The 26,812-nt window shown below is 40.8% G+C and overlaps 2 protein-coding genes across 3 annotated transcripts; one reads left to right on the top strand and one right to left on the bottom strand.

Moving 5' to 3' along the window:
• Positions 1–638: 638 nt before the first annotated feature.
• Positions 639–19,713, top strand: MLH3 (mutL homolog 3; the record flags this gene model as incomplete). Its single annotated transcript, XM_079309972.1, has 11 exons — positions 639–933; positions 8,160–8,230; positions 9,211–9,315; positions 11,280–11,352; positions 11,994–12,065; positions 13,036–13,144; positions 16,013–16,172; positions 16,815–16,838; positions 17,039–17,120; positions 18,333–18,484; positions 19,216–19,713. 11 exons carry the CDS (start codon positions 639–641, stop codon positions 19,291–19,293), a joined length of 1,221 nt encoding a protein of 406 aa, XP_079166098.1. The 3' UTR covers positions 19,294–19,713.
• Positions 19,714–19,754: 41 nt separating this feature from the next.
• EIF2B2 (eukaryotic translation initiation factor 2B subunit beta) lies at positions 19,755–25,887 on the bottom strand. Of its 2 annotated transcripts, XM_079308723.1 has the most exons (9): positions 25,693–25,887; positions 25,035–25,155; positions 24,349–24,497; positions 23,516–23,679; positions 23,148–23,243; positions 22,134–22,271; positions 21,409–21,475; positions 20,377–20,533; positions 19,755–19,766 (listed from the first exon to the last, which is right to left on the bottom strand). In XM_079308723.1, coding segments are annotated over exons 1-9 (1,056 nt in total). In that variant the 5' UTR covers positions 25,856–25,887; the 3' UTR covers positions 19,755–19,765. The 2 variants fall into 2 exon arrangements, with proteins under 2 accessions (XP_079164849.1, XP_079164848.1); XM_079308722.1 differs by lacking the exon at positions 19,755–19,766 and having other exon boundaries at positions 20,063–20,533.
• Positions 25,888–26,812: the final 925 nt, after the last annotated feature.

Below are 26,812 nucleotides of genomic sequence, written 5' to 3'. Positions count from 1 at the left end.
GCACCGGATCCCCAGGCACTGCTAGCAGGCCCCTTGAATGCCATTAGGAAACCAGTAGGCGCCAAGGACTTGGAAACAGTGGGTTCTCTGTAGCATAAAGAACCTGCTCTTTGCCAAGCCCACTTTACTCCTTTCCTGGATAAGTAGCATCACATGCTATTTTACCAGGACGAAGCACTGTGAATTTTTGTGGGGACGTAGAGGTAAAAACAGGAGAAAACCAGCTTTCTGCCCCGTTATTGGTGAAATTTACTCTATAATTCTGATGAAAATTGCAGTAGAGACCTTTTGCTTGCAGGTCCTTTGAGTTTTGCCTCGTACGGTAGGAGTGATGTTTGAGTGCACAGCATGTTGATAGCAAGGAGCTTAGACTCAAGCTCTGGCCATCTACCCTGCAGGCACTGTATAGTCACGTATAGTCAGAGCCTGAGCATGAAAGGAATCACAGGAAAAGCCTCTGAATGCCAAGAAAACTAAGAAAAGTGTAATTTATGAGGGTAAATGAAATAAATTACAGTCTTTTCAGGTCTTTAATTTGTATTTCTTCTTTTTTTTTCTCTTTTCTCTCCATGTTTTAAGGATCATGAAGCAGTGAGCTCCCTGCAGTTTCTTGTGTTCCTCATCTGACAGATTGTGACATGATCAAACGTTTGGTGGAAGATGTGCGAGCCAGGCTGCGTTCTGGAGTCACTGTCAGCTCACTCGGACAGTGTGTTGAGGAGCTTGTCCTCAATAGCATCGATGCCAAAGCAACATGTATAGCTATCAGGGTGGATTTGGAAGCTTTCAAGATCCAGGTGGTGGACAATGGCTCTGGAATGGGGAAGGAGGACTTAAAGGCTATTGGAAAGCGCTACTTCACCAGCAAGTGCAGCTCAGTGAGAGACTTGGAGAACCTGACTTTCTATGGCTTCAGAGGAGAGGCTTTGGCAAGTATAACCAACGTGGCCAGTGTAGTGGAAATCTCATCTAAGACCAGCAGGACAGCAAAAACATTCATGAAACTGTTTCACAATGGGCAAGCACTGGAAGTGTGTGAAGCTGGATTGAACAGACCAAGTGGTGGAACTACAGTCACCGTGTGCAATCTGTTCCATCAGTTGCCTGTGAGGAGAAGGTGTATGGATCCTGTGTTGGAAATGGAGAGAGTGAGACAGAAAATAGAGGCTGTTTCACTAATGCATCCTTCTATTTCCCTTTCTTTAAGAAATGATATTTCCTGTTCTATGGTGCTTCAGCTCCCTAAGACAAGAGATGTATACTCTCGGTTTTGTCAAATTTATGGATTGGGCAGATCCCAGAAGTTGCGAGAAATATACCACAAGTCTGGAGGATTTGAGATAAGTGGTTTTATCAGTACTGAGGGACATTACAATAAGAATATGCAGTTCTTGTATGTGAATAGAAGACTTGTTTTAAAGACAAGAATACATAAACTAATTGATTTTTTATTAAGAAAAGAAAGTGTAATTTGCAAGGCAAAAAGTGTCCCTGCAAGCCGACAGGCTAATTCAAGTCCTGGTCGCCATCGCTGTGGGCCAGAGTTGTACGGGATCTTTATTCTCAATGTAACCTGTGCATACAGTGACTATGATGTGTGCCTGGAACCTGCAAAGACTCTGATTGAGTTCCAGAACTGGGATGTTCTTCTAAACTGCATAGAGGAAGGGGTGAAAATATTTTTGAAACGAGAACATTTATTTATTGAACCATGTAGTGAGGACATCAGAGAATTTAATGAACATAATGACTTTCGTTTGCATAACGCTCCAGTTCTGAAGCCCTCAATTCTTGACAAGAAGAGCATCCAAGAAAGTTTTAAGAAAGCATGTAATGAAATTGTGGATTCTTATGAAATGCGTACCTTGCAATCAAAAGATGTCAAGAGAAAATCTATTACTGAAAAAAAAAGTTCAAGTCTTATACAGTCAAGTAAAAATGTGCAGGAAACTGAAAATGCCCCAATTCAGAACACTGCGGAGTTATCTGATCCATGTAGAAACAATAAAACAGAGATTTCATTGCTAAGCAAAGATGACACAGTTTCTGATGTAGTGAAATCAAATACCTCAGAACAGGAGCCAAAATACAGTAACAGTTCTCAAAAAGTGCCTGGTACTCATCTGAAACCTTCAGAATGTCTTTGTTCCTCTTTCAGTGGAGGGTCCAGATCAGAAGTAAGAGAAATAGATGGTTGTGGTGACCTAGGAGATTGTGCAGATATAAGTATAAAAGATTTGGGCAGCCAGCGAGGTCAAGTAATACAGAAAAGCAATAAGGTCCGTGTCTTAAATAAGGATGTTATTCAGTCACTGCTTGAGAGAGAAGACCCTGCTGAAACAGCAGTAGGACCTCAAACTGTCTCTGGAAGTTCATTAATGAGATTGTGTAATGCAAGAAGAAACAGGGAAATAGCTGAAGTGAAAGATGATGCCAGAAGAGGGGCTGTTAGTTCATTAGCATTAAAGTTGCGCCTTACAGACCTCGTAAAAAGTGTTATACAAAATGAGCCCCCAAGTGACTGTGAAGAAACAGAAAGAAATCTTGCATTAAACACACAGCATAGGCCTGGCCCTGTCAGTGCCAAGGATACTTTTGACCACAAAGTCAATGTTGTGATTCAGTCTTCAAATGCTAAGGGTATTTCCAGTAATACCTATAAAGAATATGCAGCTTCTTTTACCAGAGAAGCATGCATGACTGATGGTAATGAGAACAAACCTTTGTCACATCGGGTGAGGGAGGAGATAGCTATGCCTACTGCTACCAATAAAAGACCTTATGAAACATCGAATAATGTGGAATTGCCCCATGCGACTTCTTCAGGTATTCCTCGCAAGAAAATTGTTATCAAAAACACTCGAAGACAGATAGCTGTGCCAAGACCTCAGCCCTCTAAGAAGCTGAGCTTGTCCTCACAGCTGGGATCATTAGAAAAGTTCAGGAGATATTATGGGAGAGTTAATTCTATGCTACCAACACCCACATCAGAGCAAAGTGAATGTGGTCTCCCAGTTCTTAATACAGAAACTAACTGTGACTTTTCAAAGAATGGGAATGACAATCATGGTAACTTCAACAGTTGTGGAACTCCACCTGTAGAAGATGCAGATTCTAATAATATTAGCCAAGGTTTTGGTTCCTTGGAAAAGACTTTATTTTGCAGTGGAGAAATGTCACAAGACAAACGTGCCCTTTGCCAGAGTCCTTTGACATTGTCTGATTACTCTCTGGTTAGTAACAAAAACACAAGTTGTGAAAGATCTCCAGGATCATTATCATCCAAACTGTCCAGAATGAAAACTGATCATAAAGAAGTAGAACAACTTGGTGAACAGTCCCAAACAGACTCAAATAGAAAAGATGACAATTCTTTTGATCTTGAATCCTCAAATAATGATTTTTTGTATAATGTTTGTCAAACATATAAATCCTCAATGGAAAAAGTGAGGGAGTGTGAGTCCAGCATTTGTAAGGAGGCTGCATGCCCCCAATCAGATGGTGTGATAGCAGAGTCTGTGAAGAGTCCTGTCAGCTCATCACCACTCAGCAGTATAGAAGGAGAGTACACAGTCTCTTCAGGCAATGTTTTATCATTACCTGATGGAAATGATTGTACTAACATCATCTGTAAAGATAAAAGTCCGTTAGGTGAATCCTCAGAACAGAATATGAAAGATACTGAGGTTCCCCCTGTGACCTTACAAAGGAACTTGGATTTCTCTGCCAATGACACAAGCACAGGCAGTCCCAGGAATGATTCATGTTCTGTCTGGATGCAAGATTTTGATCCTTTGTCGGGTAAGACAATATACATCAATAAAGCAACTGGAGTCAGCACCTATGGCACTCCTCCTAGTGAAGGATTTCAGACTGCCTGTATTCAAGATATAACAACAATGGCTGTGAATGTTGTTTCAGAGAATGGTAAGAGGGGTGGGGGTTGTAAAAATGGGATGAGGAAAACTCTTCTTCTAGGTGCATGAAATAATCTTGCTGGCAGCACCTGAGAGCTTTTACTGAGTTGGTCACTGCCTTAAAGGTAATAGCTGCATGGAAAACAAAGTGTTGGAGAGCTATGGAGACAATAAAACATTAACAGTAAAGATATTAAAAGATCATTTTTAATAAAATGGTAAAAAGAAATGTCAGCATCATGTCAATTAACAGATAGCTGCCTAGTTTTCCCTGGGCATCATGACATTCTCTGTGATAACAGTTACATATAATTGTTGTCACATATAAAATGAGAGACATACTTCAAATTAAGTGTGCCAGACAAGTACTGTGTTTTTTACCATTTTGTCCTAAATGGTTATGTTTCTAAGAATGTGTTGACAAAGAGAGCCTCATATTAAAGTGATCTTTTTTCAAGCTGCATATGAAATTTAAAGGAACTCTTGAAAGATGAATAAAAAAATCTAACTTCAGTGAGAATGTGTAATCTCCTGTCCATGGATTTTAGAAGTCAGGCTGTTCTTTTAAACTTTGTAGCAGATGTTGTGCAGCATTGTTGTTTTGATGGTGGACCTTTCCCACTAGTGAAAGAACCGTGCACTGTGTTATTTTTTTCAGGGGCATGGTGTCCATGAGCCTTCACTGATATGTCTGTTGGGTTTTGACTTTCTGTATCTTCCTTATCTACTTGTCTGTCTAGCACTGTTTTTGATAGTTTTCCCTTCAAGGGATATATCTGTGTTCTCAAGTTGTTCTTCATTCTGTCTGTAGGCAGATTTTATGAGTGAAGATGCAACCATCCTTTGTGTAGACTTGATTTTCTACTGCATAATTTGTTTTGACTTCTTTCTAGATAGTTATCATGTAAAAAAATTGTCTAGTCTATTGTCATGGCCTTTGGTTTGTTCCATTTTTGTCTGTTACTTTCTTGTTTGTCACCAGTCACAGAAACACTGGTGCTGTAGATGTTTCGGTTGTTGAACTATTTCCTTTTATGTATAATAGATGCAATGTTTTTTTATATTTATTGTGTTCCATTGAAGAAAATTTGATGCAAGTTTTTATTAAGCAAAAGTATTTGCAAGCGCAAATATACATTCCTTGACTAACATTTTTGTTTCTGTGGTATACCAGTTTTGTTTCCCACAATACTCTTTAGTAACCAGTCAAAGCCCTGAGATGTATAACTTGATCTTCTGTCCAAAATGTTTGATAGTGCAGTTGTATTTATAGAGATAATACCTCATGCACCCTTATGTTTTCAGATGATGTACAGTCTGTAGGCTTTGAAGACATATTGTAGTGCATCTTTTTACCTCCATGGCACTGTTCTTAGCCCTAGCATTGGTGTTATTCTGTTGTGTCAGTGGTGCCAGTCTTTCTAAACTCTTGTCAATTCTTTGGGGAGATGTCTGATTTTATTCTTTTCTTAGGTTAGGAGCTGGACCTCCCAAACCTTCACAAGATGTTTGAACTGTGGCTAGATCTTATAGGCCTTAGGTTTTCAAAGTTCAACAAACATGTTATTTCATATGTTTTTGAAGCAAAGGATGTTTGTCCCTTTCAGCCATAGGAATAAACGTAGCTGTGTCCTAACACAGCATTCACATCTCTTTATGTTGAGCACTGTTTTGGACTGCTATTAAGACCCAGGAGCAGAATGATTCCTTCATTTGTACACTTTTATTTTGCTTTTTAGAGTAGTGTCAGTAACCTCATGGTGTTGACTTAGAATTTCATAACCCGTAAGAATAGCATCTCATACACTATTCTAGGGAAGTGACACTGCTTAGCAATAGGTGGAAGTAGGTAAGAATAATCCATATCCTCTTTTTCATGACAGCAGTGGCTGTCTGTCATCTGTTCCAGCCACAAGCCATGTGCTCAACAGGGATGTTCGATTTTGTAGGCCAGACCCAGGCATCTTCATACTGATTAAACTGATTGCTACAAATTTATCAAACTTCATTTCACCATTGGATGCCTTTTTGAACAATGCATTTGCAGTAGGAAACTATCCTAGCTCAACCTGATCTTTGTTGTTATACCAGCTGTATTTGCAATTTTTGTTCCTTACATTATGCTGTGTCATTACACTGGTATATGTTCATGATCTAAGTGAGGCAAGGGAAAGTGAATGCTCAAATATGGTAATTGTAAGGGGTTTGCCTGTATGAAGTATATTATATTATTATCTTCTGCACCTTTTCTGATGTTACTTGTCAGAAGAATCATATTAATAATTTCTCTGCTGTCTCAGCAGGCTTGGAGCAGATAATCCTAGCTTTATGAACAATGTGTATCTTGAGCAAGGATTTTTCCTTCAAGAAAATCAGGGAGATGACTGTCTGCTACATGTATAAAATCCTGGACTTGTGTTGTTACAGATGATAGATTCTTTCGTGAATTTGAGAGATACTGTCTTTTCATGACAATACCTATAAAAGTTATGTCAGAATCTGAATTAGGCAGCATTCTTCAATTTGCCACAGTTTACCAGGAACTACATTAGGCTATTTTGTCCTCTCCTGTGGGTTTTGTGACAGTGTGATACTGAGTTACTCCCCAGTGCTGGCTGCCAGTTTAGATTCTTGAAAGGATTCTCAGTCCCCAGGTCACTAGTCCTCACTGGAGTGGAGCCAACAGTCAGGAGTCTATGGACTGGCCTAAGATTTTATAGGGCCTTTTCATGCTGAGCTTATCAGCACACAGCTGATTTTCTTTGGCATTATCACTCTGCCTCTTTTCCTGAATGCACACCCTTAATTTCTTGGTAGAAAGGAACTTTATTAATTCATTATTATTTCACAAATAATAGAAGACTGAATTGTACCAAAGGAAGGGCGAAATATTTACCAACGTACTGGAAATCTGAGCCACTTTTCTTAATACTCTTGATAACAATACAAGTTTGTAATATTAAATCATTTCTGGGTGGGTGGTAACGTATTGTTGGACTAACTGTTATCTCATGTGAGCTCACTGACTTGGAGTCTTCAGTTTTACAAATTCCTGATAACTGTATTAAATGTTGATAGGAATGATGATAGACTGACAGTTTTGCTGCTCCTTAACAGCAGGAATTCAACAGTGTTTTGATCTCTAATAGACTACTATATGGGTCCTTTTTCTTTGGGGAAAATACTTCTGATTGCACTAATCCTGGAAATAATTATTACAAGTTTAAAGCAGCAGCCAGTTTTTAAATACAGTCCTGCAGAAACCATGGTAATATTTTTACCTTTCCTGAGATATGTGTGTCTGATAATTCCCAGGTTTTTTTACATACGTGTTGTCATTTCTCAATATTAGGTTGCAAAATCTGTGGGATACTCAAAATTTTACAGGGCTAAGAACATGCTGCTTTATAAGAATATAATAATTGTATGGCTTTTAGTAATTTTGCATGTTGCTGGTTATGCAGCAGTAAATTTATTTTTTTGTTTAGGGTTTCAGTTCAGATGCTATCCCTTTAGAAGTGAGATTGTGCTTCCCTTCCTTCCTAGACCTCAAAAAGAGAAGACTCAGGCAAGCCAGAATCTGAGAGGTAGGGCCAGCTTTCCAGGACACAGTGTTCTGTCATAAAAACAAATCAAAGAATTCTCCCAGATGTCCCAACAGGAACCCAGAATTACTCAAGGTCTGTTAACAATGGGACTGTGTGAGTCATCTCGGATCTAGAACTGGAAAAAAATATTTCAGGTTGAAGGCAGGTTAAAGGATACTTATTTACAGGATGAAATACCCAATTCTTTGTTGAATTATGTCATGAGTTTAAATAATAATTACCTACTCCCTTCTTTGTACTCATTCCAACCTTGGAATGTGAAAAATAGCTTCAATCTTCACACTTTTTTTTTTTTTTTGCAGTGGAAAGGGTGAAATAATCTTTTTGGTATGTAACTTTGTCCAGAGGGAGTGGGTGGTTAAACAGGTCTTTCTTTCTTTACTGTCCTTCCACCCCTTTTCCAGGCCTACTGAATTGTGCTGAATTTGGTACAACATTTTTAGGAGTCAGAAAGATGGACATTGCCTTCCCTAGTTAAAACAGACAGTACAGGAGCCTAGTGCAATGTTCCATTATTTATTTGTACACTCTCCCATTTTTATGAAGGAAAAAAATGAAATAATACTTGTGTGAGGTTGAACATTCTATTAATAGATGGTGGTAGTTCCTGTATTATCTATGTGTTTGTTCCTAGATGCTGAAGGGGAGTCTCTGCAGTCATTGCTTTTGGAATGGGATAATCCTGTTTTTGTTCCCTGCCCAGAGGTAAGTATTACCTTGCATCTCATGCTTAAATAGGAAAAATTTTGGATTTTTGTTATTTTCTGACTTTGGGTCCAAAATTGCAAATATAATGATTATTGCATACAAGTTATCTAGAGATATGTTACACTGTGAACCCGGCAGTTTTGGCTTTTTAAACTGTTTAAATGCAAGTCATTGTTGTGGATTTATTCAAAGAGAAGCAGATATCAGGCTAATCTTTAATTTTACATAATTTTAAAACCAAAACATTGTAAACTGTCTTTTCCTCTATGGAAACAGTCATCTCAAAATTAAATGTTATCAAGTGGCAAAATTGTAATATAGTGTCTGTTTGCATTGTGGACAGAGATGAAATAACCCAAGTTTGAGCAGTTCTTAAAAACATATTTTACCATAGCGGATTTTAAAGCCTGGCAGCATTACAGCATGTGAGAGGGAAACAATGTTGGGGCTTTTAGAAAAAACTTCCTTTGCTGTCATGAGGTAGCATTATCTTTAATCCTCATGTTGTGTGTGTGTAAACATATGTATGTAACCATTTCCACCTGCAAACAATAGGCATGGAGCTGCAAACCACCTGCTGGTGAGTTTCTGGAAGGGAACAGTTCTGTTCAGTCCTTGTGGTGATGTGTGCTCTGACTCATTCTGGGGTAATGCATCCTTTGTAATACTATCCCCTGAGAGCTCACGTAGGCTGATCATTAACCTCAGCTTTTCATAGGTACTTGGAATCAGCTGGGTGCATTGAAATTAGCAGGTAATAGCCAAATGGGAAAGATACATGGGGACAGAAGCAGAGAAATTGCCAGATGATTTTTTCAGTTGATGTTATTCTTGTGTAGAAAGTTTTGTTTGTGACATGCAGAGTTACTTCCAGTTTTTATTAAAGCTGGTTCATTTGGAGTATTTGCTCTGTGTGCTTGGGGGTTTTTTTGCCCTGTCATTGGGCCTTTCCTTGATGTGGAATCCTGTTCTTTCAGATTGCAGTTGATGTGGCCAGCGGTCAGGCTGACAGTCTGGCTGTGAAAATTCACAATATCTTGTATCCTTATCGTTTCACCAAAGACATGGTTCATTCAATGCAGGTATAATGTAATCTATTACTATTTCATCCCCAAATTCCCATTCAGAAGGTGGGATTTGCTGATGTTTCTACCTGGTAGGAAAGAAACATCCAGGAAAAAAGTTTATATTCCTAATTTTCACAAGCACTAGCAGAATTCTTGGTCATGTGTGATACCAACAAACGTGTGTCATGCCATTATCTTAGTATCATCTCATGGTTAATCAGCTATCTGTATGTGACTCTAAAATTACTTGATTAGTATGCTTCAGTCAAAATGAAGAGATAGCCCTGTTACTGATGCTTAGAAACATTATTAACTAAATGATAGTTCAAAGTACAGTTTTTATATTTGTTGTAGACATTTTCTTAGTTCCTATTTCTCTTAAATCTGTGTCCTGTATCTTCCTTTTTTATTTATCTTAGAAATTTAATTCCTTAGCCGAGTGATTTGAAAATCAAACCCAAGATGTAATGGAAAACTTGAAATTTCACCCTACAATTTATGTCTACCCTTAAAAGTGATTTTTTTGAAATGGCATGTAACCATCAAGTTTTACTATTTCAGTGGGTTTTTTAAATCAAATGTTTTGAGTGTTAGCTTAAAAGCTAATGTTAATATGTGTCTTCAGCTTACATATTTGATGGTTTGCTTGGGTAGAAATGCCAGAGTAGATTCTCTCCCTCTCTTGTATCCCAGCGACAAAAGGCTTACAGGGGCACTACTCTTGCACAGTCAGGTTGCTGACTTTGAGATTGCACGTTCTGACTCTGTGAGGCATCCAGGGTGGACAAGGATCCAAATGATTCCCTTAATTATGTTGTGAGTGCATAAATAATAGGAGTAAATAAAGTTACTGTAGTGAACAGGCTGTGTTTCACAAAGACAAGAGAGGAAAGATGGAGAATGGAAGGTACCATTTGTCAGTTTTCTCATAATAAGAACTGTTCTTTAAAACTTACTGAATGTTTCTGTGATTACCTATGTCGTATTTTCCTTTCTATGTTTTTAAGAAGGCAAAACTAGAGGAAATTACTTCTTCCTATCTCTGAAAAAGTTAAACACTGCCTTCAGTATAGCAGTTTTGAGAATCTCTCCACAAAAGATTAAAAGCAGAAAATATTGCATCATGCAACAGGAAAAGAATAAAAAGAATCTGTAGTCTTGCATCCCTGCAAAGAAATAGAGTAAACCATTAATTTTTACTTACCAGGTGAACAATGTGCATGTTGTGAAACAGAGAATTCAGGGTGAGCTATGTGGCATTGGGAGAATCTCCTCCATAACACTGTATCTATGTATTTGAAATATACCAATAAGATATTGAAAACATTGTGCACCTCATCTCAGTATTGCCTGTTGCTCTGGTGGATTTCTGATGCTTGAGGGAAAAGTGGAATCAAGGCACAGAGGCAAATTCTATATCAAAAAATGAAGGGAAAAATTGCTTCATTGCTTCCTGTCTTTTGCAGATGATTAGCAGGTTAAAAAAGGTTGTTTACATTCTCTTTTGTAATATCAACAAATCAATTACCTAGCACAGCTTTCATTCCCAACTCAAGGAGGTTTCTACATGACCATTTAATTCACCTTAGAACAACTAATGCTCATGCCCTTATTACTATCTTTGAAAAAGTTTTTCCAGATTTTTTTTTTATATTTTGAAACTTCCTCTTAGATCCAGATAAAACTGTTTCATGACCATTTAATGGTCATTTGACCTTCTGCCAGTATTATTTTTTAGCTTAAATAATTTCTGCCTTTTCCATATTTAGTTCTCCATTGTATTTATCAGGAATTAATATATAGCTTTCTGTCTAGTTTTGCTAGGCTTTTTGGGTTAGGAAAGATGTGGCTTCCAGTCCTCTAGTCGTCATATGAGCTATTTGTTGCTCTTGATCCATTTTAATTGTTGTTTCTTTTGTTTGCCTTCATTTAAAAAATCATTTTGCTGCTCTGTAATGAGTTTTATGAGTATCTTGCAGGTTCTTCAGCAAGTGGACAATAAATTTATTGCTTGTTTAATTAACACTAGGAATGGAATGGATAAAAATGCAGGTAAGGCTGGTTAATATCGTGAAGTTGAGGTGGCTGTCAAGTGGACTGCAGAGGGAGCACTGTCCTATTTGTAATCTCTTCTTGTCTTGGGATGACACTGTTAGTAGAGGAAAATCTTAGTCTTTGCTTGAAATTTCTTGGATCTTCTTTATCTTTATTTTGGACATTGTTGAGTGTTCCTACCGCCTTCAGATTAATGTTATAAAAATAGATTGTACTCTGATTGCTAATATCTTTCAGGCTCTGTTCACAGTGTCTGGACATACTCATTGTTGAAGCTCTGAAGCTGTACAAAAAAGGCATTCAAAATCAGTAGTTTTTGTAACATTTTGAAAGGCTGTCAAACAGAACAATTTAGAAGTGACCTCAGCTCTCATTCTTAAGTTAGATGAAGATGTCAATAGACAAGGGTTCCTGACTCAATTTAATTACCTAATTTAACCACCAGTTTGGACCACTGGATTTCTGTTCTGTAGTAACTTTATGTTCTGCCAACACAGCCTCCTCCTCACTTTGTTTCTGTGAAACAAGCTGATACTTATCTTCTAAATGTGGCTTCTGGGAAGTGGTTATTCTTTCTGACCCCTGCAGTTGTCTGGTACAAAGTTGCCTAGTTCTCTTCTGTTGTGGCACATTTTTAGATGGAAACCTCCTGATTTTGGTGGACCAACATGCAGCTCATGAACGAATCCGCTTGGAGCAGCTGATTGCAGGTGAGGATTCACGTGGTCTAAGAAACATAGATAATCAGTGCACAGAAAAGTACAAATGAACTCTCTGGGATGTACAGAACCCATAGGATATCCATTTGTCATCTTTATCCTGATCCCAAGAAGAGTACAGACATTCAGTGTCTGTAGCAGTCATAATATTGAGAGCTGAAAATTCTTACAGCCTTTCCAAAAATAAAGGATATAGTCCCTACCCAGAGAACTATTGAACTAAAATAGTCCTGACATAATGAAAGAGCAGGAAGACTGATAGGAAAAACAATGAAGAGGAAGTAGAACAACATAAATAAGTTTGTGTGGTTATACTGTGAAGAATGAGACATGAAATGCTGAGTATAGAGCCTAGTTCATTTGGTTCCTTTTTAGCTGAATACTGTGCTTAAAGCCTAAAATTTCCACAGTCTGACTGTTTGCAAAGGGATAATAGTCTTCTGTGTAAGCTCATTAGCCATTGGTTTCAGTGTTAAAAGGCACAATAGCCATCCATCAAGTACTTAAAAATCATTGACCTTCTCTTGCATCAACAAACACTGCGCAGTTCCTGCAGAGTGTTCCAGGAACTCTGCTCCTTCTGGTCAGGTACTGAAAAAAGGTAAAGACTGAAGGGAGAAAAGCTTAATGAATAGTATTTGAACTCCATTTATATCTGACTTTTCTGTGGAAAAATTGTTCTCTCTGAGTTGAACCAAATATATCAGTAGGGTTTTTTTTGCTATTTAGGGTGACTCTTTTTTGGAACTGGTGGGAAAAACAAAGTGGCATTAACCAACCCTTCCCCAGAGACTAGATGTCTGGTTTGTGACATTCCCAGTCCTCCACAAGTTTCAAGAGAAGGCATTCTGTGGTCACTTTTTAATCCAAGCAGGGGATTACATGCCAAACCAGAGGGTCATTAAGGGTAATGCCTCCGTAAATATTTTAAGAGGGATACTTCTAAATGTTTCATTCACAGATTCCTATGAGAAGGAAGCTGCAGCATGTGGCAAGAAGAAAATACTGTCATCCTCCATCTCTCCCCCTTTGGAGATTGAAGTTACAGAAGAGCAAAGAAGATTTCTACGGTTAGTAGTGACAATTAGGTCTTAATTTTTGGGGATGGCTCTGTTCACCAGGAAGATCTCTATATATTGCCAGGTTACCATGAAACTCAGGAGAAAAGTTGTTGATTCTTTCCTGAGCAGAGCCCAGTTGGCTCTGTCTGTACTGAGGGAAATAGATATGCTTCTTAGGCACGTTGTTACAACATCTCAACAAGACAAAACCCTCGGGTGTGCCATTTCTGTGCCTTTGCAATGTGCTCTGATTTCCCTGGGAAAGTAAATCTTCATGTGTGGGCCAGAAGACTGCCAAAGCAGCTTCCAATAGTTCCTCCTGTCTGGGGCTCAGGACCTGGGAGTGCACAAAGGACTGCAGTGCCCAGAGTATTGACCTAGGTACTGACTTTACAGGCACTTTTTGAGAAGAGGAGGATGGGGTATGGAAAGTCTGTATTGCAAATCCTTCAAAAACACATTCCTTTTTCCTAGGTGACTGCCAAGAGTAACTAATGAACACTGTTTCCCAAATGTTTCAGAATGGTGACCTAGCTACAATTAGGATATTTAACTTTTGTACTTCAAGAGTTTAGATACAGATTTATTGTTGCAGACCTATTGGATACTGATCAAACTTTTTTTCCCCAAAAATTCCTGTCACCTGCCACGTGCATTTGTGATGGTTTTTTTTCCCAGTGCATTGTTCTGAATTTTCAGATGAAGTTCTGTCAGTCCTCATTACTTTTTTTCTTTCTTTTTTTTTTTTTTTTTTCTCTTTGTGATTCCTATGGCAAGCTCAACAGCTGCTGGCTGATTCAGTCCTTATTAAGATTTTTGCCTATTACAGGGATACACTTGCTTAGTGTTGTTCATAGTTCAGTAATATTTGCATGTCTTTATTGTTTCCACCTCTCAATGATGTTGTTGCTAACATCACAATATATGTAATACCTCTTTTTCAACTTTGATTTATTTTTGCACTCATCTGTGAATGTCTTTCATTTCTAATAGATCTACTTTAGGTAATGGATGGCTAAAATTGAATACTATATAACAAGTGAGAGAATCCCGTTGATTCATACAGTTGCTTTGCAGCTGTGCCCATATTTTCTGGTTATTATATCCACACCTGATATTTTGTCTGTTTTTTGGCTACTGCTGCTTGTATGAGATGTTTGTCTGTGGATGGTCATGACAAAGAAACAGAGTAGTAGGGTTTTGTTTTTTTTTTTAATTTGTGTTGTTTATGTAGAAGCCGGCCAAAAGTAGAAATAGATTAAATTACTTCTGATAGTTTGTATTTATTTGTCTTTAGGAGCAAGACTTTCTTTCTTTCTGCTCATTTTTCATTCATCCTACTGATTTCATTTTTCGTTTTTCTTCTTGTTTTAAATTCTGATTGAATTCAACTTTGTCTCTCTTCTCAGCTAACCTAAATAATTTTTTCCTTTCTACAAATTTGCATGATTTGCATCCCCATCATTAATAAAGAGTCATGAGGATACAGACCAGAACTCATGTTGAACACTGACCATCTGTTGCCAGCATACCTTGCTTCTGTGGTCTCTAAATCATAATAGATGTTGCTTCTCTATCTGTGACAACCTTTTGCTGGTGTACTAGAACTTTCATTGTGTGACTTAATAATTTTTCAGTCTGTATTAGTAGTTAATCCCTTTGCAATTGCTCTGTGAGACAATCTACTAAAAAATTATGAATTAAAAGTATTATGTGAAAAGCTAAATTCTGTTGTTATTGTTACTGTCAGACTGTGACTGTATTCTGTGGTTAAGTTTGGTGTAGCAAAACAAATTGTCTAAAAAACCTTTCACTTCAGCTATGCTTGCAATTTAATTGTTCAGCTGTATCTCTGGTTCACCTGCAGCTTTGGTTCTGTTATTTGTCTACTAAGCATTATAGTAATGCATTGTTCTGTTGACTCTCTTGAACTTCCTTCTTTATTTTTTCTCTTAATAATAATTTAAAAAAACCCAAAAGAGCCCAATTGACTTCACTAGCTGCTTGGATTTTGTCATTTCATTCACAATGGCCTTTTTGTCTTTCTGTGTGCTTGCTGAAGGCTATACATGTCTTCTTTTTTTGACTAGAATTTCACAAGCCATGTTCCTGTGGAGGCTAATAATTGTACTATTCTCATGATTGATTTAGCTAAGTTTAGATTTGCTTCTATTTTTTGTTCAAAGAATTTCTTTTCTAGAAATAACCTTTACCACCTTTGTTTTGAGTGAATGTTCCCTAAATTAATGAAGTATATATTGTAACAGTTGTTTTCACTTTGAAGATAAGCTCTCATCTATCTGTGAAGTCTCATTTTTGTGTGTATTTTTCCATCCACAGGCTGACATATGCCATAATTAACTAGAGGTTGTTCTTTCCTGTGTTCCCTTTGCTTAACAGGATATAAAGTTCATTAAACCATCATAAATTTCTTACAGTATTTTTTTCCATTTTAAGTATTTGCTAATATGTGTCAATTGAAATCACAGTTCTTTTAGATTAGACTTAAAGTAGTCTAATGCTGGGTAATTCCAATATTTGGAAGGTTTGTATGTTGAACCAGACATCTCATGCATCTTCAGAAAAGGCAGATTTATAAATTTAGAAATAAAGCCTCTCTTCACATAATACAGGAACTCTTAGATGTTGTAGTTGTGGAACGTGAAAAATGTACAGTTGATGGGAGTGAAAAAATGTGTCTGAATGTAAGCTGAAAGGGATTACTTGGAATCTCATGTGGCATGGATTTTGGGATGGGAAACTGCTACAGGAAGTGAAATAAGGAAATCAGATATGTGGATTACAGAAATATTTACATGTGCTGTGGAGTCATAGATACATGTTATGTCTTATTTCTGTTGGGTTTTTTTTTCTCAGATGCTGCTACAAAAATTTGGAGGACTTGGGTCTTGAATTATCATTTCCAGAGACAAACAACTCCTTGATTCTTGTGAGGAAAGTGCCAATGTGTTTTATAGAAAGAGAAGCCAATGAATTACGACGGAAAAGACAACCTATCACTAAAAGTATTGTGGAGGTCAGCTGTGGATATAGGTGAAGTTATGATAGTAGGTCTTGTTCTGTATTCATGGCCCAGGATATTACATTCTGTTATGAAGGAGACAATGAAGTCCCCTGGCAAATGTGAGTGCCTTTTAGAAGCAAAATAGGCCCAAAATTGAAATCACTGAACTATAACTGAAAGGATAAAATACTATTTCAGACTTGGACTAGTGGAGAAACTAAGAAAAACTGTATACAGCAAAGATATTTCAACCATTTACTGCACATGGATGCTTGAATGGACAATAAATGCTTGAAGGAGTAGAAAAATGGTTAAATGAAGGAACAGTAAAATAATTAGTCCTAACAAGTAATATTTATGTATCAGCAATATTAAAGTTGTTTCCATGAAATCTCTACATGGGCAGTGGGGCTTTCTAAAATCCACTGTTTCAGATGTTGTGCAGTTTGAGGGAGAAATTCCTGAAATGATTACTTGCCATGGGAGGTCAGGACTTCCACCTAGATCTTTCACACAGTGGTCAGTATACTATCAACAGTATCACTTTTCCTGATTCTGGCTGTCACACAGTAAATTATACACAGATGTGAAAAAGTAGGGTAGGAGGATAGAAGGGAAAATAACAACTGATGACATTACCTTTTTTCTTTCTAGGAGCTTATTCAAGAACAAGTTGAGGTGAGTTGCTGTCTACTTCTAGAGCTGACTATAACAATCCAAAGCTTACTGGGTGAATCAAAGGGAGCATGTTGAGCTTCAGAAGAGAGAGTGGACTAGATGATCCCCTAGCTTTTCCTCATTTTTAATTTCCTGTGTGTTACAGTTCTTTTTTCTCAAAATAAATGGAAAATGACATGATGTCCCATTATTGCTTCTAGCTAATGCAGACCACAAGAGGAGGTGCACGAGGGACACTGCCTCTGACATTTCTGAAGGTGTTAGCTTCCCAGGCCTGTCACGGTAGGGAAACTGTACTTTTCTTTCATCCTTTCTCTCTTTTTTTTTTTTTTTTTTTTTTTCCCCCACACCTTTCTCTCTACACAACATCCTCCCTGGGGCAGTGTTTGGATGTGTTTGCAGCTATTGCACAGTTAAAGACTGGCATGAGGAGATAATGCTCGTGGACAGCACTGAAGAATAAGCAATAGTCTCCCAATTTATTAATGAATGGGCCTAACTTTCCAACCTTCATGTGAAATATACACTTCTGAGATGCATTAATCTGTGTGAGCTCTAAACCATTTGAATAACTGCTCTATGATGGGCCAAGGGGGAGGGTGCTGAAATCTGCTTGAAAGCATGCTGGAAAGAACACTTAGGCAGTCTTTCCAAATTTTTTATTTCCCTTTAGTATCCCAAGTGGTAGTTTAAGTATGCCTGCAACATTTCAAGTACTATTGGAAAGAGTGTGGTAAAAAATTACATTTTCTCAGGGAACTGTTGCTTTCCAGCACCTGGCAATGAGCAGGCCTTACTGGTGTAGACTGCAGTAGCTCCAGCCTCTTGTTGCAATTCCTGTGCCATATACAGTATCGACAAGATATCACTGAAAGGGCAAAGTATCTGTTTTCTCAACAGTGTCTCAATTTACAATTGGCAGTCAATATATTTCATATTGCAGATGATCTTGTGCATCTGTGAAGCTGAAGTTTGCAAACACCTCTGAAATAACTCCCTAATGTTCTTGAATGTCCTCTGGACACCTTTAAGTGCTCACTTGTGAGAAAGGACTTAGTGCTAGCACTTGGTCTCAGAAGTGATACCTGTCTGTGGCAGCCACGAACTACTAAAGCCTCTGAAACTGTTATTAACTGTTATTTGGTTTAATACTTCTTGATTTGTGAACTGTTTTCAACTTCAGCTGTAACATATACGCACAAAAAAGCCCATTTGCCTCTTGCAACATTACCTGAAATGGCAACATGTGATAATCATACCATCCATCGAACTTGGGCTATGTGAAAGTTTAAGCCATGGAAAGCTGATCTCCTTATACAGCATACTCTTTAATTGAGCTAAGTCCCAAGTCTGCCACACTGCAGCCTTTGGGTTACCTTTGCAGCCTCTCAGCTAATATTTGGAAGATGCCTTCTTTTCACTGAAAGCCACAGGTGTAGAAGGAAGTGGAGTCTTCTTTGGCAGCAGGGCTAAGAATGTGTCTCTCTTTTTCAGGAGCTATTAAGTTTAATGAGCACTTGACTTTGGAGGAGAGCTGCAGGCTTATTGAAGCTTTGTCATCTTGTAAGCTGCCCTTCCAGTGTGCTCATGGAAGACCTTCAATGCTGCCTCTTGCAGACATAGACCATCTACAGCAGGAAAAACAGGTACTGTGTGGGACACACCTCTGGTACTCCATGTTCTGATTATCAGAGGTGCATCATGAATGTGTGTTAGAACTAGGATCGTCCACCTTGAAACTGTCACTGCTGGCCTTATATTACTTGACTTTTTACATATTATTATCAATAAAATGAAACTTTAGGACATAAGCCATCTGTCCTGAAAACCCTTTAGCAGGGATCTTACCATATATTATTTGAATAGTCATATTAACTTCAATAGTGTCCTTAGGGTTAAGCATACATTTAAAGTGTTTGCAGTTTTTAAGTGTAAAATGTGGAAAAACATGGAAATTCGAAATTCTGCTAGTGGCAAAGATGTTAATTAAATAAATGCTTCTTTCCCAAAGTTTAAGATGCTATAAAATGGGGATAAAGCACAGGAATAGCAAAATTTATTATAAAATCCTAGGATGGTTTGGGTTGGAAGGGACCTTAGAGATCATCTAGTTGCCATGAGTAGGAATGCCTTCCACTAGACAAGGTTACATTTAAATTATATTTAAATCAGGTTAAATTTAAATTTAAAACAAAATCATTGCTCCTTCTTTTTGCTATTACTGTGCTTTATTATTATTAAATTGGATTCTGTTGTAAGTCAGGTGGGACTTTGAATTAGATATTAACTTGGGAATGACTGTATTAGGGCAAGTATGGAAACACTGAAATTTATTTACTCAGTTATGCCTTGTGCTTCTTAATTTTTCTCTCTCCAGCCTAAACCTAATTTGACTAGACTGAGGAAAATGGCACATGCATGGCAGCTATTTGGAAAAAAAAAGGAACCTATTTAAAAAAAAATAAGACTGTAAACTGCAACTACTAGAAGCAGTGGTATGATCCATGAGCTGTTGTTAGACTACAATACCTTGTGTGGAGCCAGTGCAGTCACCAAAGCTCACCTCTGACTACTGAACAAAGATGCAGAGACCAGCCAGGACAACATGGCAGGAGGAGCCCGCCCTTGGAACCTGGAGAAGCTTCTTCAACATTAAGGAATAGTGTTGTAAGTGTAGGCCCCATGTCAGTGCTGGACTGTTGGGTGCAAGGAGTCACAGCTACTTGCAGTTACTAAAGCAGAGCACTTCTTTTCTGCAAGCACAGCATAATTCTGTATATATAAATGCATAATAGAGAGGGAAATTTTAATTATTGTATTTTACAATACTTTGAAAATTGGAAGGCATTTCTTAATAAAGTTCACACTAAACTCACTCCTTGGGCTCATGGCAGCGGTTGGAATGAGGATCAACCAGCTTCATAGTATATATAGGGGAACTTACAATCAGGAAATGAATGACACACACAGCTGCTTTCTCCAGCTCCTTGCAGTTTGTGTTCTTAAATGAGAGATTTCTAAATACTCACATAGCCCTGCAGAAATAACTAAATAGTTAAATATCCATTTTGAAGACAACCATTGAAGGATTCCTACTCCTATCACATTCACTTGTAAAAGCATGCTGTAAAGCCTGCTACTGCATCATGTAGTGAGTGCAGGCAACTCACTACACTGGTAAAACTTGTGCTAGTTAAAGAAACAAAACAACTGCATATGGAAAATGTGCTTAACAGTGAGGTCACTGTAAACAGCCTTTATTGCAGCGTACTTTGAAGTAACAGCTTAGCTGCCCCAGTTACACATATGCCTTGCTATTTCAAAATCAAAGTGGGTTAGCAGCCCCACTTCTGACAGCACAGAGATGAAAACCTGTTCTGCCCTCTCTTACTTCTTTTGGGTAGGAAAGACATTGCTGAGCAAATGCCCCACTGGCTCCCCACAGCAACCTGTGTTTGCAACATACAGTTCAATTAGCTGTTCTATCTTTCTGAAGAGAAAGACTGAAACAGTCCAAATAGCGATGTGTTTCACACATTAGAGTTCATAGTCATCTGGATGGTAGAGCTCGCTCATGAGGCGGTAGATGTAGGAAGGTGCATTACCCCCAATGTTAGAAATGAAGAGAGTAATGAGCTCTGGAGGGACGTAGTCAAACACTGGGCAGTGAACATTGATTTTTGCCAGGATCTCTCCTGAAAAGTGAATAGCAGTGGTATCAGTCAAAGCAACTCAAAGTACATTTAGTCTTTTGCACACCTTCTGGAGTCCCTGAAACTGGTTATGCACATGCCACCCTGAAGTCAGTACTTGAACATACTGAATACTTTCCAACTTCTTCACTGATGTAATTGAATTACATGTATACAGCAATCTTGAATGAATGGCAAAACTCTGTTTCTGGTCATTTTTGTTGGTAGAAACCCCAGATCCCCTCTGATGTAGATGTCTCTAATTGCAAAAAACCCCTACCACTATGTAATATAAGAATGCTGATACTGCCAAAGTCAGAATTTAAAGAAATGCTCAGAAGGCCAAAACTAAAATCCAGTGCCAAGCCTGCTATCTTAATTTCAAAAGTCTTTGTCACATAGAAATGGAGCTTTGAAAGAGACTTTGCTAACTGAAACTAACTTTGCTGGCTTGGGCACTGGCACCTTCTAAAGATGGTGCTTGTTTGGGAAGCCCATGGCAGAGACACTGTTTCAATGGCTGTATCACATAACAAAGTTTCAAGAAATTAGAGCAACTAAGGGAAGCTGCCCTCAATGTTGGGCATCTGTCCTGTCCCAAGGAAACTGCTATCTACCCAAGTGGCATCATTATCACCACCACCAAATAAAATATCATTTCAGAGCAAAGCAAAACTGAAAAGACAGTGTTCAAAAGAAATCCTTTCTCTCTATGTAATACAGAGTTATAAAACCAGATGGTTCACAGCACTCTCTTCTGAAAAGGATTTTCTGTCTTGATGTAGTCTGATGATTAATATTTTATATGAGTTACAAAAAAGAAAAAAAAAATTCTAGTCTGAACCAGCTTGACCAGATGTATAAAGAATAACCAGTACCTTCTGTGAATGGCAGCACTTCCTGTGGTGACACAAACTTGTGGAATGAATCTTCTTCATTAGGGAACTAAATGAGAAAGTACAGGAAGATCAGGAAACAAGCCCTACCCGATCATCCTTGTGAAAACAGATCCTGGCACTGGAAGGAACTAATGCAGAAGATGACTTGCTGGATGATGCTAACTTTGTTCACAGTAATTACATAGTGCTTGTGTCTATCACCACTCTAACATTAACAGGTGAAAGGTTTTTCCTCAAAGCTTTCAGAGCCTTCTATGACATGGCTGCCCTTATCAAAGCCTACAGAACTGGAGGAGTGAATTCCCCAGTCTGCAATTTCATTTGACAATACTGAAAAAGTACCGAGTGTAAGAAAGAGTTTTGAATGTCTCATTCTACATTCTCTGCCTTTCAGCACTGATGTATAAACTGAAATCTGTCATGGCTGAGGAAAAATAATTATGGCAATGCCAGTCTCATCAGTCCTGGCAGTGGTCTACATCCTTATACCAAATGTACTGCTTTGCACATGTGGCAGAGGGCAGTGCTTCAAGGAGATCCTGAGGTGTGCCAGATTTGGGTGAGATCTCCTATCTGAAGTAACAGTGCTAGATGGCAGATGGCTCATTTACTGACCTTGCCTGGGGACAGATGGTGCTCTCCACCCTCAGCTCCCACAACTAAAAGCCCCTGCAGGTGCAGTCCTGAAGAGGCACTGTACTTACCTGTGGTGAAAGCTTGAACATGGGGGCACACACGATGAGTGGAGTGGAGTGGTGTTTAGCTGCCAGTGCCAGAGTATGAGTGCCACTCACAGCAATCAGGGCGCCATTGGCCAGGATTGTCTTTGTACCAATGATGACCTTAAAAGGACAAATCAGAATTGGATAGCATGTTCCACAGCAAACTGGGGAAGGAACACTTCCTGGCTGAAACCCTGACAGATGAGCTGGAGGAAGACTGTGTCAGTGCAGCCAGCCAGCCAGGGGCTGAGTTACAGGGCAGCTGAATGCTTGATCTGTTTCATCTGGCACTGGCTCTGCACTGAGACGTTCCTCACTAACAAGAGCATGACTCCAGCACAGGGAAGCCAGCACAGAGAACTGCAGAAGACAAATGTATGTTCTACTGCAGGGAACACCAAGCAGAAACTGGGCTGTGGTCATTGTTGTTCTACAAACCTACAAAGTAAGCTTTATACAAGTAACTTGACTACTCATTTCAAAAATCCTCTTGCATTATGGTTGAGGGAATAATATAGAGCAGCTCAAAATATTTAGATAAGAATTGGTGTGGCTGGATTTTAATATGTTACAAGTACTTTTTCTTCCCCCCACTTTGGGGTGCCAAGTTTTCATCTCTATAAAAGTACAGAACAGATCTGTTTAACAAGACAAACCTTAACTATTCCTCATCTTCTGTTTCAGGAAAAGGGGTGTTTCTTCCCTTTGGAAATCCTGCTTTTTGTTCCATTTCCTTTGAAAACTGAGGTTAATCCTTTGAGGCTCTCTTGTAACTGTAGCCACTAAGCCAGAAAAACCTATCACTACTCAGTCAGTCATCATACTGACTTACAGTTCCACACTGTATCTCCACCCCAGCAGTGAACAGGGATGACTATAATTTTGAGTTAATTTCAGTGAAGAAACACATCCATCACTGCTGGGACTTGCAGTTGATTTGAGAGACCTAAGCACCCAACCTCCAAGAACTCCCTTCTCCAGTGGAGCCCTCCTTACCTTGTTGACTCGAGACATGACAGCAAAAATAGCTGCATCACTCATGACAGTAGTTTCAATATTCTCTTTAGACAGTCGGACAGCCATTTCATGACCCTAAAAAGAGGGAGAATCCAATTGGTTCCCTGTGATACAGCTCCTGCAGTGCAATTGTAGAGGTATCAGCACTCAGTTCTTGTCTGAAATGCAAAAATATCAAGTGATGAAATCTCAACACAGCCCTTTAACTCAAGGATGCTGGGGTAGGATAATGAGCCGTCTCCAACCTCTCAACTGCAAAGGAATTTCCATAACATTCATCTTGATTCCAGACATAAGGTTTCAGTAAGGATGTGCAGGACACCATGGTGCAGCCAGCGCAGCCTCACCTGGCAGAACGGCGCACACTCTGCCACGATGACCTGGAACTTGCGCTTGCGAGCGGCTTCCTTCAGGAAAGCCTCAACAGTGCGGGAGTAGCCAATGGTCATGATCACCTCATTGGAGTGGATGTGCTCCAGGGCCTGCATGGCAATGTTATCAGTGGTGCCCTCTGGAACACAAGGAAGATGTGGTTGTAAAAGCTGCTAGGACTGTTCTCCAACAAGACCATTTTTCACTAAAGCAATGTTATTAGCACTGGGAGAGCAGGAGCAGCTTTTCATTCCTTTTGCCAGTAGAGTGGAACCAAGAAGCTGGGCCTTGAATGCCCCGTGCTTCCTAGCATATCCCTCCCTATATATAAAAATAGCTGTACTGAAAACTCCATTGTGAGGGGAGTAGATTGTGTCAGCATTACTCCTGATTACCACCAGGCCCACTAAACTTCAACAGTTTTGTAGTTCAATAGCAGGGCAACCTGGTCCTCAGAAGGTGAGTCGGATGCCTGATTTGTCACAAGTATTGCAGAAAAAGAAAATTGTACCACAGTTCTTTGTTACAAGGGTCAGGTTATATCTGCATAGGGATTTTACACTCTTCAGAGGACTCAAGACTTCCCAGAAGACCAAGAGCACAGGCCTACAGCCCTTCCACAATCTACCCATCTCCTCGTAAGCCAAAGAGGACTTAAAACTAAGTCCTAGGAGTAGCAGGGCTTCACTCCCTTGGTTCCTTCAGATTAAGCCTCCCAGATCCTTATTGTTTTCACCTAGAGAAGAGGGAGGCATCAGTTCCATCCCATAAGAATCTTCACTCAGGAGCAATTCAGACCCATACATACCTAGCTCAATTAGCATCTCATTAATAGCTTCAATAACATTGGCTCTGAGGGAGGGGTAAGGAGTTCTGAAATCTTCGCTCAGTCCTCCAGAAGTCAGGAGTTTGTGCAGGGATTCTTGCTGGTCACTTTCCTCACTGCGCCCGTGAAGCCTGTGGAGAAAAGTGGCCTCTTCAGCCTCAGGAAAGAGCACAGGGCCACAGCCAGGCTGAGCACTGTCCCCACAGTGTGGCACACCTGGATGTGAAGAGACAGGAAGGAAAGCCACCCACAGGAGGCCACAGCAAAGAGCTTCCATAGCTGTCTTGGCAGACAAACACCCAAATAGCTGCCAGAAAATGCCTTTTTAAGTCATGTGCAAACACTGCTGTCCATAGACAAGGAGCAGGCTGGAGGCTACTGCTGCAGTGGGATGGACCCCCCTGAGTACAGACAGAAAAAACAACCCAAGGCCAGGGCACGGACTGCTGTCTGTGCACTCACAGCACATAGACCAAGTGGTTTGTAAAGAGGCAATGTCATCACCCACGGTGGAATCAACAGGGTTTCCCTTGGTGTTAAACTCCCTGAATCCCTCTCTAGGAGAGGTGGGAAAAGGGGGTGATTGAAACTAAAGGGGTTTTACAGAAGCAGCTTAAAAGGGCAGTTCTGGGCTTTCAGAGATACATGATGCAAGAGGGGCACTTTACCTGCCATACTCCTCACGAATGACCTTCAATACTCGTCGCACCATGTTGCCCACTGTTGTCTCTGATGGCTGGGCTGCCGTCATCCTCTGGCCCTCTGTCCGGATCAGATCCATGAGCTCCCCTAAAAGAGGGGAGTGCCTTCGTTATCGCTGCCCAGAGCAAGCCCACGTGAGCACCAAACCAGTGCACAACCCTCAACATCCCAGGGCAGCAGCTGCTCCAGCACAAGGACCACGGCACCAAGAAACAACAGCAAAGGGCGAGCAGAGAGCAGTTGGTTCCACTGGTGGGTTTTGTAGTCGGAAACTCTTGGACACAACACGGACTTAGGGAAGACCATCAGCAGCGCATTTGGTCTTTCCTCTGAAAGAGGAAACCGCATGCTGCTGGAAAGATCGGTGCTCGGAGTGCTGCCGCTGAGGGGAGCGCACGGCTGGGGCAGGGCAGCGCCTCGGGTAACGCGGCCCGCGAGCGCAGCAGCTGGGAAGGGCTCGGCCGCGGCAGGACAAGCGCTGGCAATCCGCCGGCCGCTGCTAGCGAGGCCCCAGCTCCCAGGCACCGGGCCTGCCCCGGCCCTGCGGATCCTTCCGCCCCCGACAGCCGCCACCGGGGTGCAACTGCCCCGCACCCGCCCGGGGAAAACGCTGAGTCCGCTCACCGGCCCGGCTCCATCGCCCGTTCCCGACGATCTTCCGCAGCAGCGACAGCGTCTGCCGCGCAGTGTCCTCGGAGCGCGGCCGCTCCCCGCCGCGCCGCAGCCGCGCCGCGAAGGCCTCGATCTGCTCGGAGAGCTCCGAACCGCGCTCGGCGGCGCCCGGCATGGCGGTGGCACTTCCACTTCCGCTTCCGCCGCCCCGCCGCGCCATTGGCGAAGGCTGCCGCGCTGTGCCCGCCCCCCGCGGCGGCTCGGCCAATGAGCGGCGCGCCCGGCGGTGGGCGGGGCCATGCGGATGGCCGGGTTTGCTTTGGAGCGGGCGGTGCCCGGGCCCGGGAGCGCAGGGCCGGGTTTGCTTTGGAGCGGGCGCTGCGCCGCATGTGGAGAGCCAAATCAAACGCGCTGGAAAAGGCGCAGTTCCTGGCAGCCCGATTGTTCTTACTGGCAGAGCCAGAACCGGCCCTGGATAAGGCAGGAATGTAGCTCCTTTGTGTCTAGTTCCTGGAGCAGTGTGTCCAGGGAACAGGCAGGAGCCATGGAATAATTCTCATTGCGGTACTGCTTTACTCTATCACTCTGCTCTGTGTCCTGTTGTTTGAGATTAGGAAATAAAAGCAAACAGGTTTATGCTGAGGCCTGTAGGGCCTTGGATGTTCATTACATTCTTTCTGTGTTCATCCAGTTTGCTTAGGGCTCGCCCTACAGCCAACTCCTGACTGGGGACTCTTGAGTCCCCAGCAAAACACCAGCAGCTGGTGTGCTGGCTCTGAGGACTTGAGGCAGGTGATTTGTCACCCAAAGCCTGCAGAGGACTGAGGGTCCTTCCATACCTCTCTTTTCCTCCTGCTTCCTCAAGTGCCCCTGTGCCTGGAAGCCAGAGTGCCCAGCAGCCTGGGGAAGGAAGCTCAGTGTATCTCTCCAATGCCTGGCAAAAGGCCACACATCCAGGTTTGGCTGGATGTGCTTGGAGGGTGCTGCAGTCCAGGATGGAAGTCAGAGTTTCCCTCCGTGATGAGCTTGTCCCATCCTTTGTCCCTGGAGAAAGACAGTAGAGGGTGACAGGGTTTGCCCAGCTATTGGCTCCACTGTGCTGGGCCCCACTGTGCCAACTGGGCACGTCCTG

This window comes from Erithacus rubecula (assembly GCF_903797595.1).
Source record: "Erithacus rubecula genome assembly, chromosome: 6".
Taxonomy (NCBI): domain Eukaryota; kingdom Metazoa; phylum Chordata; class Aves; order Passeriformes; family Muscicapidae; genus Erithacus; species Erithacus rubecula.
Note: the sequence above shows the minus strand (reverse complement) of the source record. Positions and strands in the feature narration are given on the sequence as shown.

What these genes read in the sequence shown, in the direction of transcription:
- EIF2B2 (XM_079308723.1), bottom strand. Translation starts at nt 25,855, where the DNA reads ATGCCGGGCGCCGCCGAGCGCGGTTCGGAGCTCTCCGAGCAGATCGAG. An exon ending in TGTTCAAGCTTTCACCACAG is followed by an intron (nt 21,476 to 22,133) that starts GTAAGTACAGTG and finishes TTTCTCATTTAG; the next exon opens with TTCCCTAATGAAGAAGATTC. An exon ending in AGTGCTGCCATTCACAGAAG is followed by an intron (nt 20,534 to 21,408) that starts GTACTGGTTATT and finishes TTCACTTTTCAG; the next exon opens with GAGAGATCCTGGCAAAAATC.